The sequence below is a fragment of the Myxocyprinus asiaticus genome, chromosome 5, assembly GCF_019703515.2.
Source record: "Myxocyprinus asiaticus isolate MX2 ecotype Aquarium Trade chromosome 5, UBuf_Myxa_2, whole genome shotgun sequence".
In the NCBI taxonomy this organism is placed as follows: domain Eukaryota; kingdom Metazoa; phylum Chordata; class Actinopteri; order Cypriniformes; family Catostomidae; genus Myxocyprinus; species Myxocyprinus asiaticus.
The window spans coordinates 8,015,610-8,031,671 of NC_059348.1; the positions used below are offsets into that span (position 1 = coordinate 8,015,610).

Genomic DNA, 16,062 nt, shown 5'->3' on the forward strand with positions numbered 1-16,062 from the left:
TGGGAAAATAAAAAGAAATCAGCCAAGATCTCAGAAAATAAATTGTGGACCTTCGCAAGTCTGGTGCATCCTTGGGAACAATTTCCAAACACCTGAAGGTACCACGTTCATCTGTACAAACAATAGTATGCAAGTATAAACACCATGGGACCACGCAGCCATCATTCCGCTCAGGAAGGAGATGCATTCTGTCTCCTAGAGATAAACATAGTTTGGTGTGAAAAGTGCAAATCAATCCCACAACAACAGCAAAGGACCTTGTGCAGATGCTGGAGGAAACAGGTAGATAAGTATCTATATCCACAGTAAAACGAGTCCTATATCGACATAACCTGAAAGGCTGCTCAGCAAGGAAGAAGCCACTGCTCCAAAACCGCCATAAAAAAGCCAGACTACAGTTTGCAAGTGCACATAGGGACAAAGATCTTACTTTTTGGAGAAATGTCCTCTGGTCTGATGAAACACAAATTGAACTGTTTGGCCATAATGACCATCCTTATGTTTGGAGGAAAAAGGATGAGGCTTGCAAGCCGAAGAACACCATCCCAACCGTGAAGCATGGGGGTAGCAGCATCATGTTGTGGGGGTGCTTTGCTGCAGGAGGGATTGGTGCACATCACAAAATAGATGGCATCATGAGGAAGGAAAATTATGTGGATATATTGAAGCAACATCTCAAGATATCAGCCAGGAAGTTAAAGCTCGGTCACAAATGGGTCTTCCAAATGGACCATGACCCCAAGCATACCCCCAAAGTTGTGGCAAAATGGCTTAAGGACAACAAAGTCAAGGTACTGGAGTGGCCATCACAAAGCCCTGACCTCAGTCTGATAGAAAATTTGTGGGCAGAACTGAAAAAGCTTGTGTGAGCAAGGAGACCTACAAACCTGACACAGTTACACCAGTTCTGTCTGGAGGAATGAGCCAAAATTCCAGCAACTTATTGTGAGAAGCTTGTGGAAGGCCTCCCAAAACGTTTGACCCAAGTTAAACAATTTAAAGGCAATGCTACCAAATACTAACAAAGTGTATGTAAACTTCTGACCCACTGGGAATGCGATGAAAGAAATAAAAACTGAAATAAATCATAAATCTATTATTCTGACATTTCACATTCTTAAAATAAAGTAGTGATCCTAACTGACCTAAGACAGGGAATGTTTTCTACGATTAAATGTCAGGAATTGTGAAAAACTGAGTTTAAATGTATTTGGCTAAGGTGTATGAAAATGTCTGACTTCAACCATAAATCACCCTGCGAAGGGCACTTTGAACAATTATGATAGTCATGCTGTAAGATCGCTTCAAACTGAATTTCCAATAAACAAATGTAAAAATGAGTTCCGATTTACCCTTATTTTTGAGCCCCACACCTTTAAGCATTTAAAATCTCTTACAGTGGATGGTAAAGTCTTCGGAGGGCATAGGGATGATCACTTCTGAATGGAACGCACCCTCATTCAAAGCAACAGTGGGAGGTGCTTCATTCATACTGACTTTAAATGATTAACGTAACTAATGTTAACACAATTGTCATAAAATATCATTATTAAAATATGGACCATGTTGTTCAGTGGCTGGATGCTCCCTGGACACCTCTTACTAACGGAAATCAAAGTGCTTAGATCTATGAAAAAGCAATGGAAAATGGACACATGAACCACTACAGTGAAGCCAGAGTTTGATATGTGCAGTAATAACTGCTGTAACACACATCTTATCTCTGGTAGGGGAATGACATTTATGTAAAATAATTATAGTTTGATAGATTGGGCTCTAAAATTGACTACAGATCACTCCCATTATAATAAATGAAGCTGCGCAAGTTATTTACTATTACATTTAGTCATTTAGCAGACGCTTTTATCCTAAATGACTTACAAATTAGGAACACAAGCAGACAGCTTCATTGAACAGCTTCATTGATTATAAGAGGAGCTAACCAATATTCCTGATCTTTCCGTTGAGGAAATAAATTTGAGCATCTGAACAACAATACAGTTTCATCGCCTCTCTTGCGTAGATGCTCAGTATCAGCAGCACGTCTGGATAAGTCACTTCAAGTTAACGTTTGATGTTATTTGAGGAAAATATGTTAACTCAGAGCCTTATTTAAAGGATCCGTTAATGATACCGGAAGTGCTGCAAGAATAGTTCTGTTCTAATTCTTTGTTATTGTTAACATGCTTGAAATGGTTTATACTATGTGTCATTATCATGGCCTCCTTCTTTCCCTAAAAAACAAACTTACTGTACAGTTGCTTTGTTTTTATTGCCTCTAACTAATGTAATTGTAATATTTCCACATTCATTAAAGGAATTTCCTAGGTTCAATATAGTTATATCCAATTTTACAAATTCATTGCCATGATGACATAACATTGTAAGCCCAAAACAACCGTAAAAACAATTTAAACAATTTTACAGCTCAAAGAATACACAAGTTTTACAGAAGAATTAATGTAAGTGCTTTTATAAAATTATAAGCTTCACATTTCTGCCTTTAAATCCTCCAAAAATTGGCCCCATAGAAAGTGTCTCACTGTAACCTAGATTTTTGCTTTTGTACAAAAAGTTTTTTAAAGAAAAGGAAGAATATGTTGACATTTTTTGGTAATCAACACTGTGCCACAAATGCTATTGATTGAGCTTAACTTGTATTGAACCAGGAATATTCCTTTAAGATAAATAAACTAGATCAATTGATTATATGTTAATTGTCTCATATATCTGGATGTTGAAAATGACACAAAACATGGCACAAGTGTAACTATATAAACTTAATCAGGTAACCGCTCTGCTATCCTCCCCTGCCCGCGAATATACAGTAGGTGTGTCCAGGTAACACCACATACAAAACAACAAAAAGCCTCCTGTATCATAACATGTTTAAATTATGAGCTGTTTTTCTGAACATAACATACCTTTGGATATAATCAGATTGGGTAGTGTAGAGCAGAGAGACGAGGTGACGGGTTGCTGGACAGTCGGTGGCTGATCGGTTCGTAACTGGGCGGCTAATAATAATTAGTAATAATAAATGTACAGTGTCATATTTTTATAAACCAAAACCAGCAATTAGTCTCTCATTTGTGTTCTCTTAATTTGCAGATCAATTACAGCTATTTGTCCTACCATTTATCAGCCCAACAAAAATCCGGCGTATGACAATCAGTGCCTCTTTGCACTGTGGGAGGTCAAATGTGATGGGACACAGGCACTCTGCCACAGTCTTGGACCCTCTTTTCCTCCCCAACAAGAAGAGAGGGTACATGCCAACCTGCTGCCACTTGTGAAGCTAAAAGACAAGGAGTCAAACAGGGTTTTTAGATATCATGGCTGCTTAGATAAGCCTTATTAGAAACTAACAAGAAAATAGTTAAACATGTTGAAAAAGTAAAAAATGCAAGAATAATTCAAGACAATTGGTCTAAAAAGTGGTGACGCCCTTTCAAAATAAATGACACCACAAATTGACGATGCAAGTGACTTCTGCGATGTCTTACCAGGAGCTTTGTTTCATCAAATAATTTACTTATTGACCCGTTCTCTCTCTGAGTACTGGCCCACGTCGCATCATATTTTTTCATTTTGTTTTGAAGCTTTTGTTTCATGGGCTGTGCCACCCCACATGCCCTGCAAACCTTGGTGGCAACACCGAAGGACATGTTGCAGTTTATGCAGTTTTTCATGCTCACTTTGATTGATTCCATTTTCTAAAAGAGATGAAACAGAAAAGTGGACAAGTAGATTAATGTGTGGTGTTATTACAAAAAGTTGTCACTGACACTAACTGAGGCTGTGGACAGTGTTGCCTATCCATATTAGCTAGACCCAGATCAGAATGTTGACTAGGTAAAACAACATTAGCTAGCTAACAATTATCAAGATATTATGATGATGATCAGTAATGCTAACATTATTAGCTACATGCATAACAACCCAATGTTCATGTCAGCGTTAAAATACTGTGGAAATCCACAGTCCTTGAAAGAGATGGCCCAGTTTCCTAGCTTACTATCTTGGGAATATTGACCACTTGATTTCATAAGGTGGCTATGTGAACATGTTGGCTTTGCAAGTAAAAATTAGAACTACTGGCTCGACAGTACAAGCAGAAAAAATCTATACTGTTGAGACCTGTTCATCATCAGGTTTCCGACACTGACGTTTCTCCTCCTCTTCATTCAGCTCTTGATTTTCCTCTCTCACTTCCATCAGGTCTAAAATGAACATAACAAATTGTTAAAAAGCAATTCAAAAGGGAAAAAATATCATGTTCTTCATAAAGAAAGCACAACAGTCCATGTAATTTCTGAGAAATGACAAGAAACATTGCACAACATATTCTTTTATAGTTCTACCGAGCATCTTTGAGAATGTATTCACTTCACATTATTTTCTGGTTTGGCTCTGCTAATAAACACTCAAAAAACAGCTGCAGTGCATTATCAGATGTGCTAAAACAGTCAATGGACTCTATTATCATGACCGCGCAAGGCGCAGTGCAATGACCGTGCACTTCGTCTTATCCCATTTTCGTGAGAGCGCTAAATCTAAGCATAATTTTCGTGCCAGCGCAAAGCATAAGTGACCGTGCGTGCAAAGAGTGGGTGTATTGTATGTTAATGTAGTGGTGCAAAGCGCAATTTGCTAAAATGTCTAAAAAGCAAGTCTAATTTTGGCTAAAAGTCTAAAATCAGTTCCTGCATTTGCAGTTTGGGAATTCCACCAGGAGATTCTATTAAGTTAAGCTCAACTGATAGCATTTGTGACATAATGTTGATCACCACAAAAATGGATTTTTATGTGTCCCTCCTTTTATATAAAAAAAAGCACAAATCTGGGTTACAGTGAAGCACTTACAATGGAAGTGAATGGGGCCAACTGTAAACGTTAAAATACTTATTGTTTCAAAAGTATAACAGATAAATGCAGGTGCCAAATTTGTGCTTGATCTGAAATAGTTGGAAAACTTGGAATGCACGCATTCACACAATCCACCTTTTGAAAACACAGACAATGTCTAGAGTCTGTGTCTGTTTACATTTTCTTTTGAAACAGGAGTACGTATGAGTTGATTGTCAATATATTTCAGAAATGTAGAGAACTCTGCTGACGTGAACTGGCATCCATTGTCTGATACAAATGTATGTGGATTACTAAATCAACTGAAGACAGATTTCAAAATGACTACATTTTGGGTTGTAATGGAAGCTGTGAAAGCCATTTTGGGCCACTTTCTGCGATAATCAATTAGTGCCAACATGTAGTGGCTGTCCAAAACAGCAGTTTCAAATGGGCCCACCACATCAATAGCTAACTTTTCCCATGGTGTAGATTTAAAAAAGCACTGGTTGCAGTGGCACAGCACAGGAGTTAGCATTCTTGTCAGAGGACAAACACATTTGGTAATTCTTGATCTGCTCTTCAACCAGGCAGTCAATGCTCAGCCACCAGTACAGTTCTCAAAGATGCTGTTTTATGCACACAATTCTTTGTTGGCCTCTGTGAGCCAGTTTCACCAAAGTGTGCCACAGCAAGACAGGAACAACGAGATGTGCGCCTTTGAATGCATAATCAATCTGCACACTCAGTTCGTGCAGTTGAAGATATGGGCGCAGACTCACATCCACCGCAGCCAAAGAGGAAGGCCAACCGTGAGTGATATGTACATGTAATGCCCTCAGTTCAGAGTGGGAAGCAGAAGCAGAAGAAAACTCAGCAGGAGGCAGAGCGGTCATAGCAAGGGACAAAAATGCAACAAGTTCAGGCTTGGCATCTGAACAGTCCTCATCAGGACCAATCAGACGGGAGACAGTCAGCAGTGTTTTGTGACCCAGGCTGGTAAACAACATTATAAATATAGCACATCAGTTGCATTGCCCAGCTTGCAATGGGGCAGACCTTTTGGAGCTGGGGCATGAAAATTGAAGTTGACTTACACATGCTTTCACACAGGATTTTGTGAGACTATGGGGGGTGGACCTCCTACCCTCTAGGGAGGTCCATGGGCATGCTCCCCCGTAAGAAAATTTTGTACATTTTAAAGTTAAATACTTCCATCTGGTGCACTTTGAGAGCAAAATTAAGAGGCTAGTGTTGTGCTCTTATTAACAAAATAAATATTTCCCACATACACCAACAACTACTGAAACTACTGCTCCTTTCTCTGCTGTCAAACACACAGAGGCTTTCTCCCCTGCTACCCTTCTCCCTGGGGGAACTACCTTCCCTGAGGCTGTCTCTCCTGTTACCTGGAGTCTGTTATGCTACAAAGAAACAAGCAAAGTTAAAATTCGCCAGTTACTCCTGTTTACTTACTCTGCTTACTAGCCAGCTACCTACCTCAGCGTTAGCTGTCTCTTCCTCATCTGGAGTTTGACGTCTCTTAAAATATTTTTGTATGCTCATTCTGCAAAGCAGGGTACAAACTATGGATGTCAGTTTCAGCTTTTTATCTTTTAACATTACCTCAGACTGCTAACGATAGCTAGCTAGTGAAGCCGTAAGCAGTGTAACGTTATGCCAATTAACCTAGTAACGCTAATGTTAATTTACGTTAATCATCATGATTCTAACTTCGGCAGTAATATTATCTGTTTGCTCTCGTACACTGATGATGATAAATTGTTTGTGGAGTAGTGTATAAATGCAGTGGATACATTTAATGTTAATTAACGTTACTTACCTCAAAGATTTGAGGTAAGTAACATTAAATACATCTATAATACACTGTGTACACAAAATAGTTCAGGAAAAAATTTCCCCATTGAAACCCATCAAAACTGCAATATTTGATCCCAGTGCCATTAAAGCATAAAATCATGAATTCTGAGATATTATGCTTTCATTCCGGAGCCCTGGCTTCAAAATTTTCATTTTTAATATTTCCACCAGATGGCGCCATTTTTCTCATGTTTAGCCTATGGAGCAAATTCATTCTTTGTCCTATTTTCTGTTTGCTGTATTATAGAGCACTGTAGGCCATTTGAATAAATGATACAGCTAAAAAAATCTGACACTGACATTTTTGTCCTCTAAGGACCTTTTTTTATTGATGCACAAAGACATCATTCAGAGTTTTCTCAAGACATTTTCTGGTAAAATGCTCTTGTTAGTGGAACATCTTTCTTTCGCCACAGATTCAGCATCTTGTTTTGATACAGTCCCTGCCTCTGTTGCTAGTTCAAAAAACGTCACTTTAGAACTAGTAACTGAGCCTTGCGCTGCATTACTGGAGCTCTTACTAGAGTAGCAAGATAGTGCATGTATGTGTGTGTGTGTGAGAGTGAGTGAGTGAGAGAGATAAACTCAGAAACTGAGAGAGATCACGTGTGCGATTACCTTTGTTTGCTGCAGCTCTCGTCAGAAGTAACATTTAAATCGGCAAGATGTACGTTTAAGAACACTTCTCAGCATCAGCGTGAAAATGTAACGATTCTTGTATATAGCTTTTCCGTTCTAAACCTTAAAAACTCTTTACAACCCTACTGAGATGCAGATGTGTGATGACAAAAAGGCTCTGTCACTTGTGAGTATGTGTGCGCATATATGTCTGTGTGCCCATGTGTGTGAGTGTGGGTTAGAGCAAAAGTGGGGAGAGGGAGCGTGATATTTCAGATTTTTCAGTTAATATAGAAACTGTTATATTGATCAAGTCGTGGGAGTGCGTTTACGTCTCTATGTGTGTGTGTGTGTATGTCAGTGTGAGTGTGGGTGAGACGAGAGCGATAGAGAAAGAGGGAGCGCAAGTGCGTTTTTCAACAGAAATTTAAGTACATTTAGGATATTATAGACACTGATTGTAATTCTTATCCAATTTATTTTAACCAATGTCTTTGTTTTATATCACAATTCCTGACATTTAATAATAGAAAACATTCCCTGCCTTAGGTCAGTTAGGATAACTACTTCATTTTAAGAATGTGAAATGTCACAATAACAGTAGAGAGAATTATTTATTTCAGCTTTTATTTGTTTCATCACACAGAAGTTTACATACACTTTGTTAGTATTTGGTAGCATTGCCTTTAAATTGTTTAACTTGGGTCAAATGTTTTGGGAGGCCTTCCACAAGCTTCTCACAATAAGTTGCTGGAATTTTGGCCCATTCCTCTAGACAGAACTGGTGTAACTGAGTCAGGTTTGTATTCCTCCTTGCTCTTTTTCAGTTCTATCCGTTCTATCAGATTGAGTCATGGACTTGTGATGGCCACTCCAATACCTTGACTTTGTTGTCCTTAAGGCATTTTGCCACAAAACTGGAGGTATGCTTGGGGTCACTGTCCATTTGGAAGACTCATTTGCAACCAACCTTTAACTTCCTGGCTGATGTCTTGAGATGTTGCTTCAATATATCCACATAATTTCCTTCCTCATGATGCCATCTATTTTGTTAAGTACACCAGTCCCTCCTGCAGCAAAGCACCCCCACAACATGATGCTGCCACCCCCATGCTTCACAATTGGGATGGTGTTCTTTGGTTTGCAATCTTCACCCTGTTTCCACCATACATAACAATGGTCATTATGGCCAAACAGTTCAATTTTTGTTTCATCAGACCAGAGGACATTTCTCCAAAAAGTAAGATCTTTGTCCCCATGTGCACTTGCAAACTGTAGTCTGGCTTTTTTATGGTGGTTTTGGAGCAGTGGCTCCTTCCTTGCTGAGCAGCCTTTCAGGTTATGTCGATATAGGACTTGTTTTACTGTGGATATAGATACTTGTCTACATGTTTCCTCCAGCATCTTCACAAGGTCCTTTGCTGTTGTTCTGGGATTGATTTGCACTTTTTGTACCAAACTACGTTCATCTCTAGGAGACAGAATGCATCCCCTTCCTGAGCGGAATGATGGCTGCGTGGTCCCATGGTGTTTATACTTGCGTACTATTGTTTATACAGATGAACGTGGTACCTTCAGGCATTTGGAAATTGCTGCCAAGGATGAACCAGACATGTGGAGGTCCACAATCTTTTTTTCTGAGGTCTTGGCTGATTTCTTTTGATTTTCCCATGATGTCAAGCAAAGAGGCACCGAGTTTGAAGGTAGGCCTTAAAATACATCCACAGGTACACCTCCAATTCAGTACCCCTCTTATCAGAAGCTAATTGGCTATTTGTCTAAAGGTTTGACATCATTTTCTGGAATTTTCCGAGCTGCTTAAAGGCACAGTTAACTTAGTGTATGTAAACTTCTGACCTACTGGAATTGTGAGATAGTCAATTAAAACTGTTGGAAAAATTACTCATGTCATGCACAAAGTTGATGTCCTAAATGACCTGCCAAAACTATAATTCGCTAATATTAAATCTGTGGAGTGGTTAAAAAATGAGTTTTAATGACTTCAACCTAAGTGTATTTAAACTTCTGAATTCAACTGTATGTGGTCAAGACCTGGACCTACTTCATAGCCGTACATTTACTGAAAAATAATTGCACACCTTAGAACATCTGTCAACCAATCAGGAGCATTCAACAGACCCGTGGTACAATAACTAAGATAGATCAGTATAAGTAGTACAAAACATACAAAAGTACTGGCTGCTCTAAATCAAAAATTTTTTTTATGTAATACTGTTCAAGTTTAGCAATAAGCAAAAAAAAACCTTTTCCCACACTTTACACACCTGTGTACTCACCATTTTAATTCTATACTATTTAATACAGAACCTCAGAAGTTACAGTAATGTCTCCATAGGTTCTGCACATTCATTCACAAATATATTTCACACACTTTAGATACATGTGTACTCTCTATTCCAGTTCTATCCACTATTTTCTGTAGGTGTGTATTGTGTCCAGGTAACATCATGGTCAAAAAGCTACCGGCCAATCAGCCTCCTCTCCATCAGCTTCAAGCTTATGGAAAGGCTAATATACAACAGAATAAGCTCTATCGTAGACCCACAGCTCCCAAATGAACAAGCATGTTTCAGGTCAAATAGATCAACAAACGACCAGGTCTGTTGTATGGTCAATGATATCGAACAATGCTTCCAAGAAAAAAGAAAGCAGGTGCTGTTTTTGTTGACTTAACAGCAGCTTATGACACGGTCTGGCATAAAGGACTCATACACAAACTGCTTCGTATCATCCCAAACAAGAAATTGGTCCTCTTTATCCAAGAACTAATCTCTAACAGATAATTTACCTTAACACTGGGCAACGACACCTCCAGGAAATTCTACCTTAAAGGAATAGTTCACCCAAAAATGTACTCACCCCAAGGCCATCTAAGATGTATCTGAGTTTCTTTCTTCATCAAAACAGAATTTAAGACTTTTAGGATTTCATTTCAGGCCTCCTTCTCTAATCAATGCAAGTGAATATCCTCCATTTTTTGATGGTCCAAAATGCATATTTATGGTGCATCAAAATAATCCACACGACTCCAGTCAACAAACAAAGTTCTTCTGAATGCAAATGACTGATTATTTTTAGAAACAAAACAATACTTATATACTTTTTAACTACAAATGTACGCTTCAGTACATCTCTGTGACATGCGCTCATTATAGGGATGACGTCAGCTCATTGGTAAGGTCACGCATCACGCGGATGAGGAATCAGGAAGCGCGTCGTTGTTTACATTGTTTTTTTTTAATTATTATTATTTGGAAATTATTATTATTTTTTATTGTTTTTCAATTGTTTTAGACTGTTTTGGTTTGTGAACAGCACAAGTTTCTCTTGTAAACAATGACGCGCTTCCTGACTCCTAATATGTCTTTTATTTAAGGATAGTGATCATATGAAGCCATTTATTATCACATAGTTGTTTGGCTCCTTTTTAAATCATAATGATAACAGAAATCACCCAAATGGCCCTGATCAAAAGTTTACATACCCTTGAATGTTTGGCCTTGTTACAGACACACAAGGCGACACACACAGGTTTAAATGGCAATTAAAGGTTAATTTCCCACACCTGTGGCTTTTTAAATTGCAATTAGTGTCTGTATATAAATAGTCAATGAGTTTGTTAGCTCTCACGTGGATGCACTGAGCAGGCTAGATACTGAGCCATGGGGAGCAGAAAAGAACTGTCAAAAGACCTGCGTAACAAGGTAATGGAACTTTATAAAGATGGAAAAGGATATAAAAAGATATCCAAAGCCTTGAAAATGAAGGACAGTTTAACACCACCAACTCTAGAAGCATGCAGCAGGGAATTAATATCATCACGGACTTTAAAGGGAATAAAAACTCCACCATGAACACGGCTGCCTCTCTCCCGGATGAGCTAAATACTTTTTATGCTCGTTTTGAGGGAAATAACACCATCCTCGCGGAGAGAGCCCTCATGGCCGAAGCTACAGAGGTTAGTTCACTCTCCGTCTCTGTAGCGGATGTAACCCGATTCTTCCGACGGGTGAATATCCACAAAGCCGCGGGTCCAGACGGCATTCCGGGCCGTGTCATCAGAGCGTGCGCAAACCAACTGGCTGGTGTTTTTATGGACATTTTCAATCTTTCCCTCTCTTTGTCTGTAGTCCCCACATGCTTCAAAACATCCACCACTGTGCCTGTTCCAAAGCTGCACATAGGACGCTCTTGGACTTTCCAGCATGACAATGACCCTAAGCACAAGGCCAAATTGACCCTCCAGTGGTTACAGCAGAAAAAGGTGAAGGTTCTGGAATGGCCATCACAGTCTCCTGACCTTAATATCATCGAGCCACTCTGGGGAGATCTCAAACGTACGGTTCATGAAAGATGACCAAAGACTATGCATGACCTGGAGGCATTTTGCCAAGACGAATGGGCAGCTATACCACCTGCAAGAATTTGGGGCCTCATAGACAACTATTACAAAAGACTGCATGCTGTCATTGATGCTAAAGGGGGCAATACACAGTATTAAGAACTAAGGGTATGCAGACTTTTGAACAGGGGTCATTTCATTTTTTTCTTTGTTGCCATGTTTTGTTTTATGATTGTGCCATTCTGTTATAACCTACAGTTGAATATGAATCCCATAAGAAATAAAAGAAATGTGTTTTGCCTGCTCACTCATGTTTTCTTTTAAAATGGTACATATATTACCAATTCTCCAAGGGTATGCAAACTTTTGAGCACAACTGTATTTAATTTCTGCATGTTAAGCTCATACGAAAAAAATCACAGTCAAAATCAAGCATACTTTATCATAAAATTACATGTTATTTTTATTCTGAACATAACATACCTTTGGAGGGAGTCAAAGTGGGGAGTGTAGAGCAGAGAGACTGGGCCACTGGTGGCTGGGTTGTAGACTGGGTGACTAGTGGCTGAGCAGAAGACTGGGTTACTGGTGGCTGGGCTGAAGACTTGGTCACTGGTGGCTGTGCCGGAGACTGGGCAACTAGTGTCTGGGCAGAAGACTGGGTCACTCGTGGCTGAGCCGAAAACTGGACAACGGGTGGCTGGGCAGAGGACTGGGTCACTGGTGGTTGGGCCAAAGACTGGGCGACAGGTGGCATGGCAGAAGACTTGGTCACTCGTGGCTGAGCTGAAAACTGGGCGACAAGTGGCTTGGCAGAAGACTGGGTCACTGGGGGCTGGGCCAAAGACTTAGCGACAGGTGGCTGGGCAGGAGACTGGGTCACTCGTTGCTGAGTCCAAAACTGGGCAACGGGTGGCTGGGCAGAAGACTGAGTCACTCGTGGCTTAGCCAAAAATTGGGCAATGGGTGGCTGGGCAGAAGACTGGGTCACTGGTGGTTGGGCCAAAGACTGGGTGACAGGTGGCTTGGCAGAAGACTGGGTCACTGGTTGCTGGACTATAGGCTTAGCGATGGGTGACTGGGCTGCCGGTGGCTGGGCAGAATACTGGGTCACTGGTGGCTGGGCTAAAGATTTAGTGACCGGTGGCTGGGCAGCTGGTGGCTGGGCAGAATACTGGGTCACTGGTGGATGTACCGAAGACTGAGTGACTGATGGCTGGGCAGTCGGTGGCTGGGCGACTGGTGACAGGGCCGGTGAGTGGGCGGCTAGTGATGATTAGTAATAACAATGTAAGTGTGATATTATAATATCACCAAAAACAGATAATCAGTCTCTCATTTGTGTTTTCTTTAAGGGGTCATGACATGAGAAATCAAATTTTCTTTTGACATATAAGAGGTCATTGTACTATAAAAACATACTGAAAGTTTCAGAACTTAAAACTTCCTCCTTAAAGGGTAAGTTCACACAAAAATGAAAATTCTCTCATGATTTACTTGCCTTTAAGCAATCCCAGATGTGTATGATTTTCCCTCTTCAACAGAACTGAAGTGAAGATTTTGATGAGCAGATTTCAGCTCAGTTTGTCCATACAATGCATGTAAATAGGTGCCATCAGGCTTCTGGCTGTCTGACGGTCCAAAAGGCACATTTTGGCAGCATAAAAGTAATTCACATGACTCCAGTCGATCAATTAATGTCTTCTGTAGCAAACTGAAAGGTTGGTGTAAGAAACAAATCAATAATTAAAATGAAATTTTAACTGTATTGCTGTTTGAAATTCTCACGTGACATTAGTTCCCTATCTGTCACTCACTCGAAGTTGTGTCAATGTAGTGACACTACGGGATGAACTTGGGAGCCCCAATCACCTCTGATTGCATTGCACCTATGCCCGCAAAACGCCGCCACCTGGTGGAATCGTCCTAGGCTCCCATTCAAGGCCTGTAAGTTCACGTCGTCCTTGACAGCCAAGGCTTACAGTGCTGCTGGACAGGCATTGCACGGAGTCTGGAGGCGTGGTTAGCGCTCTCCAACCCATCACGCTGGCTCGTCAGGATGATCAGATTCAGCTATGCGATTCAGTTCGCCAGGCACCCGCCCAGGTTCAATGCCGTCCGTTTTACCTCGGTAGCAGGCAAGGACGCCATTGTTCTGCGTGCGGAAATCGCAGTCCTTCTAGAGAAGGACGCGATAGAGCCTGTCCCTCCAGCCGAGATGAAGAAGGGGTTTTACAGCCCCTACTTCATCGTACTGAAAAAAGGCGGTGGGTTGTAGCCAATCTTAGACCTGCAAGATTTGAATCGGGCCCTGCACAAGCTCCCGTTCAAAATGCTGATGCAGAAGCGCATTCTGTCATGCAGTAGATCTGAAGGACACGTACTTTCATGTCTCGATTTTGCCTCGACACAGACCGTTCCTTCGGTTTGCCTTCGAGGGTTGGGCATACCAGTACAAGGTCCTCCCCTTCGGTAGGCAGAGGCAGCCCTTGCCCCGCTAAGGGAAGTGGGCATCCGCATCCTCAATTATCTCAACGACTGGCTGATTCTATCTCACTCTCGAGATTTATTGTGTGCACACAGGGACCTGGTGCTCAGATACCTCTTCAGGTCGCCAATTCTCATTGGCCTTTTCTCAAATATCAGAGGTGACTGGGGCTCCCAAGTTCGACCCCTAGTGTCACTACATTGACAAAACCTCTCTTTCCCTCCATTAGGGAATGGAGGTTACAAAAGTAACCAAGACGTTTCTCTGTTGTATACATCCAACTTCTCGTGTGAATTTGTCATTGTGCTTTCGCCACTTATGTGTCACCTGCTGGCAGGAAGCAATTTTTTTTAAGTTAATAAAGTTTTAATTATCAATTTATTTTTTACACAAACCTATCGATTCAGTCCAGAAGTCAGTAATTGATCGACTGAAGTTGTAAGGATTACTTTTATGCTGCCTAAATATGCCTTTTGGACCTTCAAACAGCCAGCAGCCTAATGGCACCCACTTACATGCATTGTATGGACAAACTGAGCTGAAACTGCTTGTAAAATCTTCACTTCGTTTCTGCTGAAGAAGGAAAGTCATACATATCTGGGATGGCTTAAAGGTAAGTAAATCATGGGAGAATTTTCATTTTTGGGTGAACTAACCCTTTAATAGAAAAAGAGCATTTATTTAAACCAGGCTGTTGAAACATCTCTTTTGGAATTTGTGGAACTTGTGATGTCACAAGGACTAAATACATCTGCATATGACTGCCTCTTCAGCAAGACATCAATGCCTTTTTTTGTTATTACACCTGCCCACTGGTGCTCACTGCTCAGTCAGTTACAGTTGAAGTGAGGTGGGTCTATCATAAAAGATTCATCCAAAGGGGACTTACACAGGACACCTTCATGTGCCTATCTGGATTTAAATGTTTTTCTACACTAGATGACTGGCTTTGACCATTATCATGCATTTCGGGCAGCGTTTAAAAGAAGCAATGTCAAGTAAGATCTCTAAAAAGGAGCCCCCCATTATGTTTCATTCAGCTGCACTGTTTCTTGCTGTTTTGAAGGCATCCTGGACCATTTTTGTACCCATCTGTCCTATCTTTAATTGTTGGTCTTTTGTAAACATGCACTACATGGACGTCTTTAATCATATCGATGCATTTCTGGCAATGTGTGCTGCGTTTTAAGAGAGGTACAAGCGCAAATTTGAGCGAGTACAATGAGCGAGTCTCATTCTGCTGCTGCCACTAGAAGAAACACATGCAGTCCTGTGTGTAAACAAGCACAGAAGATGTGAGATGTTCTCCTGTGAAGAATCTATGCTTTGGCCTGTTGAAGCCAGTTTAAGCACCAAACATCGCCATGGACTGTATTACGTTCGCATAAGCAGAACATTTCAATGTGGATTGTATGATTTTGGCTCATATCAGAGTGGATTGCTTGTGAACCAGTCACAATATGATTTAAGCTTTGCAAAGGAACTAAAAGATGCAGCAGTTAAACACTACCAGACCCGTGAGTAAACAGTTATATTCACAAATGTATCAAATGTCATGACTGTTTGATAGTTGCTGTGCTTGAGTTAACATTTTGATACATTCAGATGACATGTGTTGGGTGTTCATTATGCGTTAACCCTGAAACGTAGATTTATAAATTATAATGTAGTTTGTTCATTTTCTTTCGAATGAGTTTCAAATATGGCTGTATTTGAGGAACTGCATGAAGTTAGCCAATCATAACAGTGGGCGCTTCCACTGAAGTTTAAAGGGCCAGAGAGCTGAAAACTGTGCGTTCCGGACAGAGGGCCAGAGACAGGGTGGAAAATTATCGTACTTAAACTTTACTGACATATAAGTGGA

The 16,062-nt window shown here is 40.6% G+C and overlaps 1 protein-coding gene across 2 annotated transcripts in view; it reads right to left on the reverse strand.

Annotated features, from left to right (window-relative positions):
• LOC127440727 (cortactin-binding protein 2-like) overlaps window positions 1-16,062 on the reverse strand; it is a 38,713-nt gene that overhangs the window by 15,274 nt on the left and 7,377 nt on the right. Inside the window, exons 8-12 of one of the 2 annotated variants that reach the window (XM_051697506.1) lie at window positions 12,194-12,976; window positions 4,141-4,223; window positions 3,699-3,716; window positions 3,136-3,298; window positions 2,925-3,017 (exon numbers count right to left, since the gene is read on the reverse strand). In XM_051697506.1, the coding sequence (XP_051553466.1) occupies window positions 2,925-3,017; window positions 3,136-3,298; window positions 3,699-3,716; window positions 4,141-4,223; window positions 12,194-12,976 (1,140 nt within the window). Of the gene's footprint in view, window positions 1-2,924; window positions 3,018-3,135; window positions 3,299-3,506; window positions 3,717-4,140; window positions 4,224-12,193; window positions 12,977-16,062 lie in introns of both variants that reach the window. The other variant, XM_051697505.1, reaches the window with a different exon arrangement.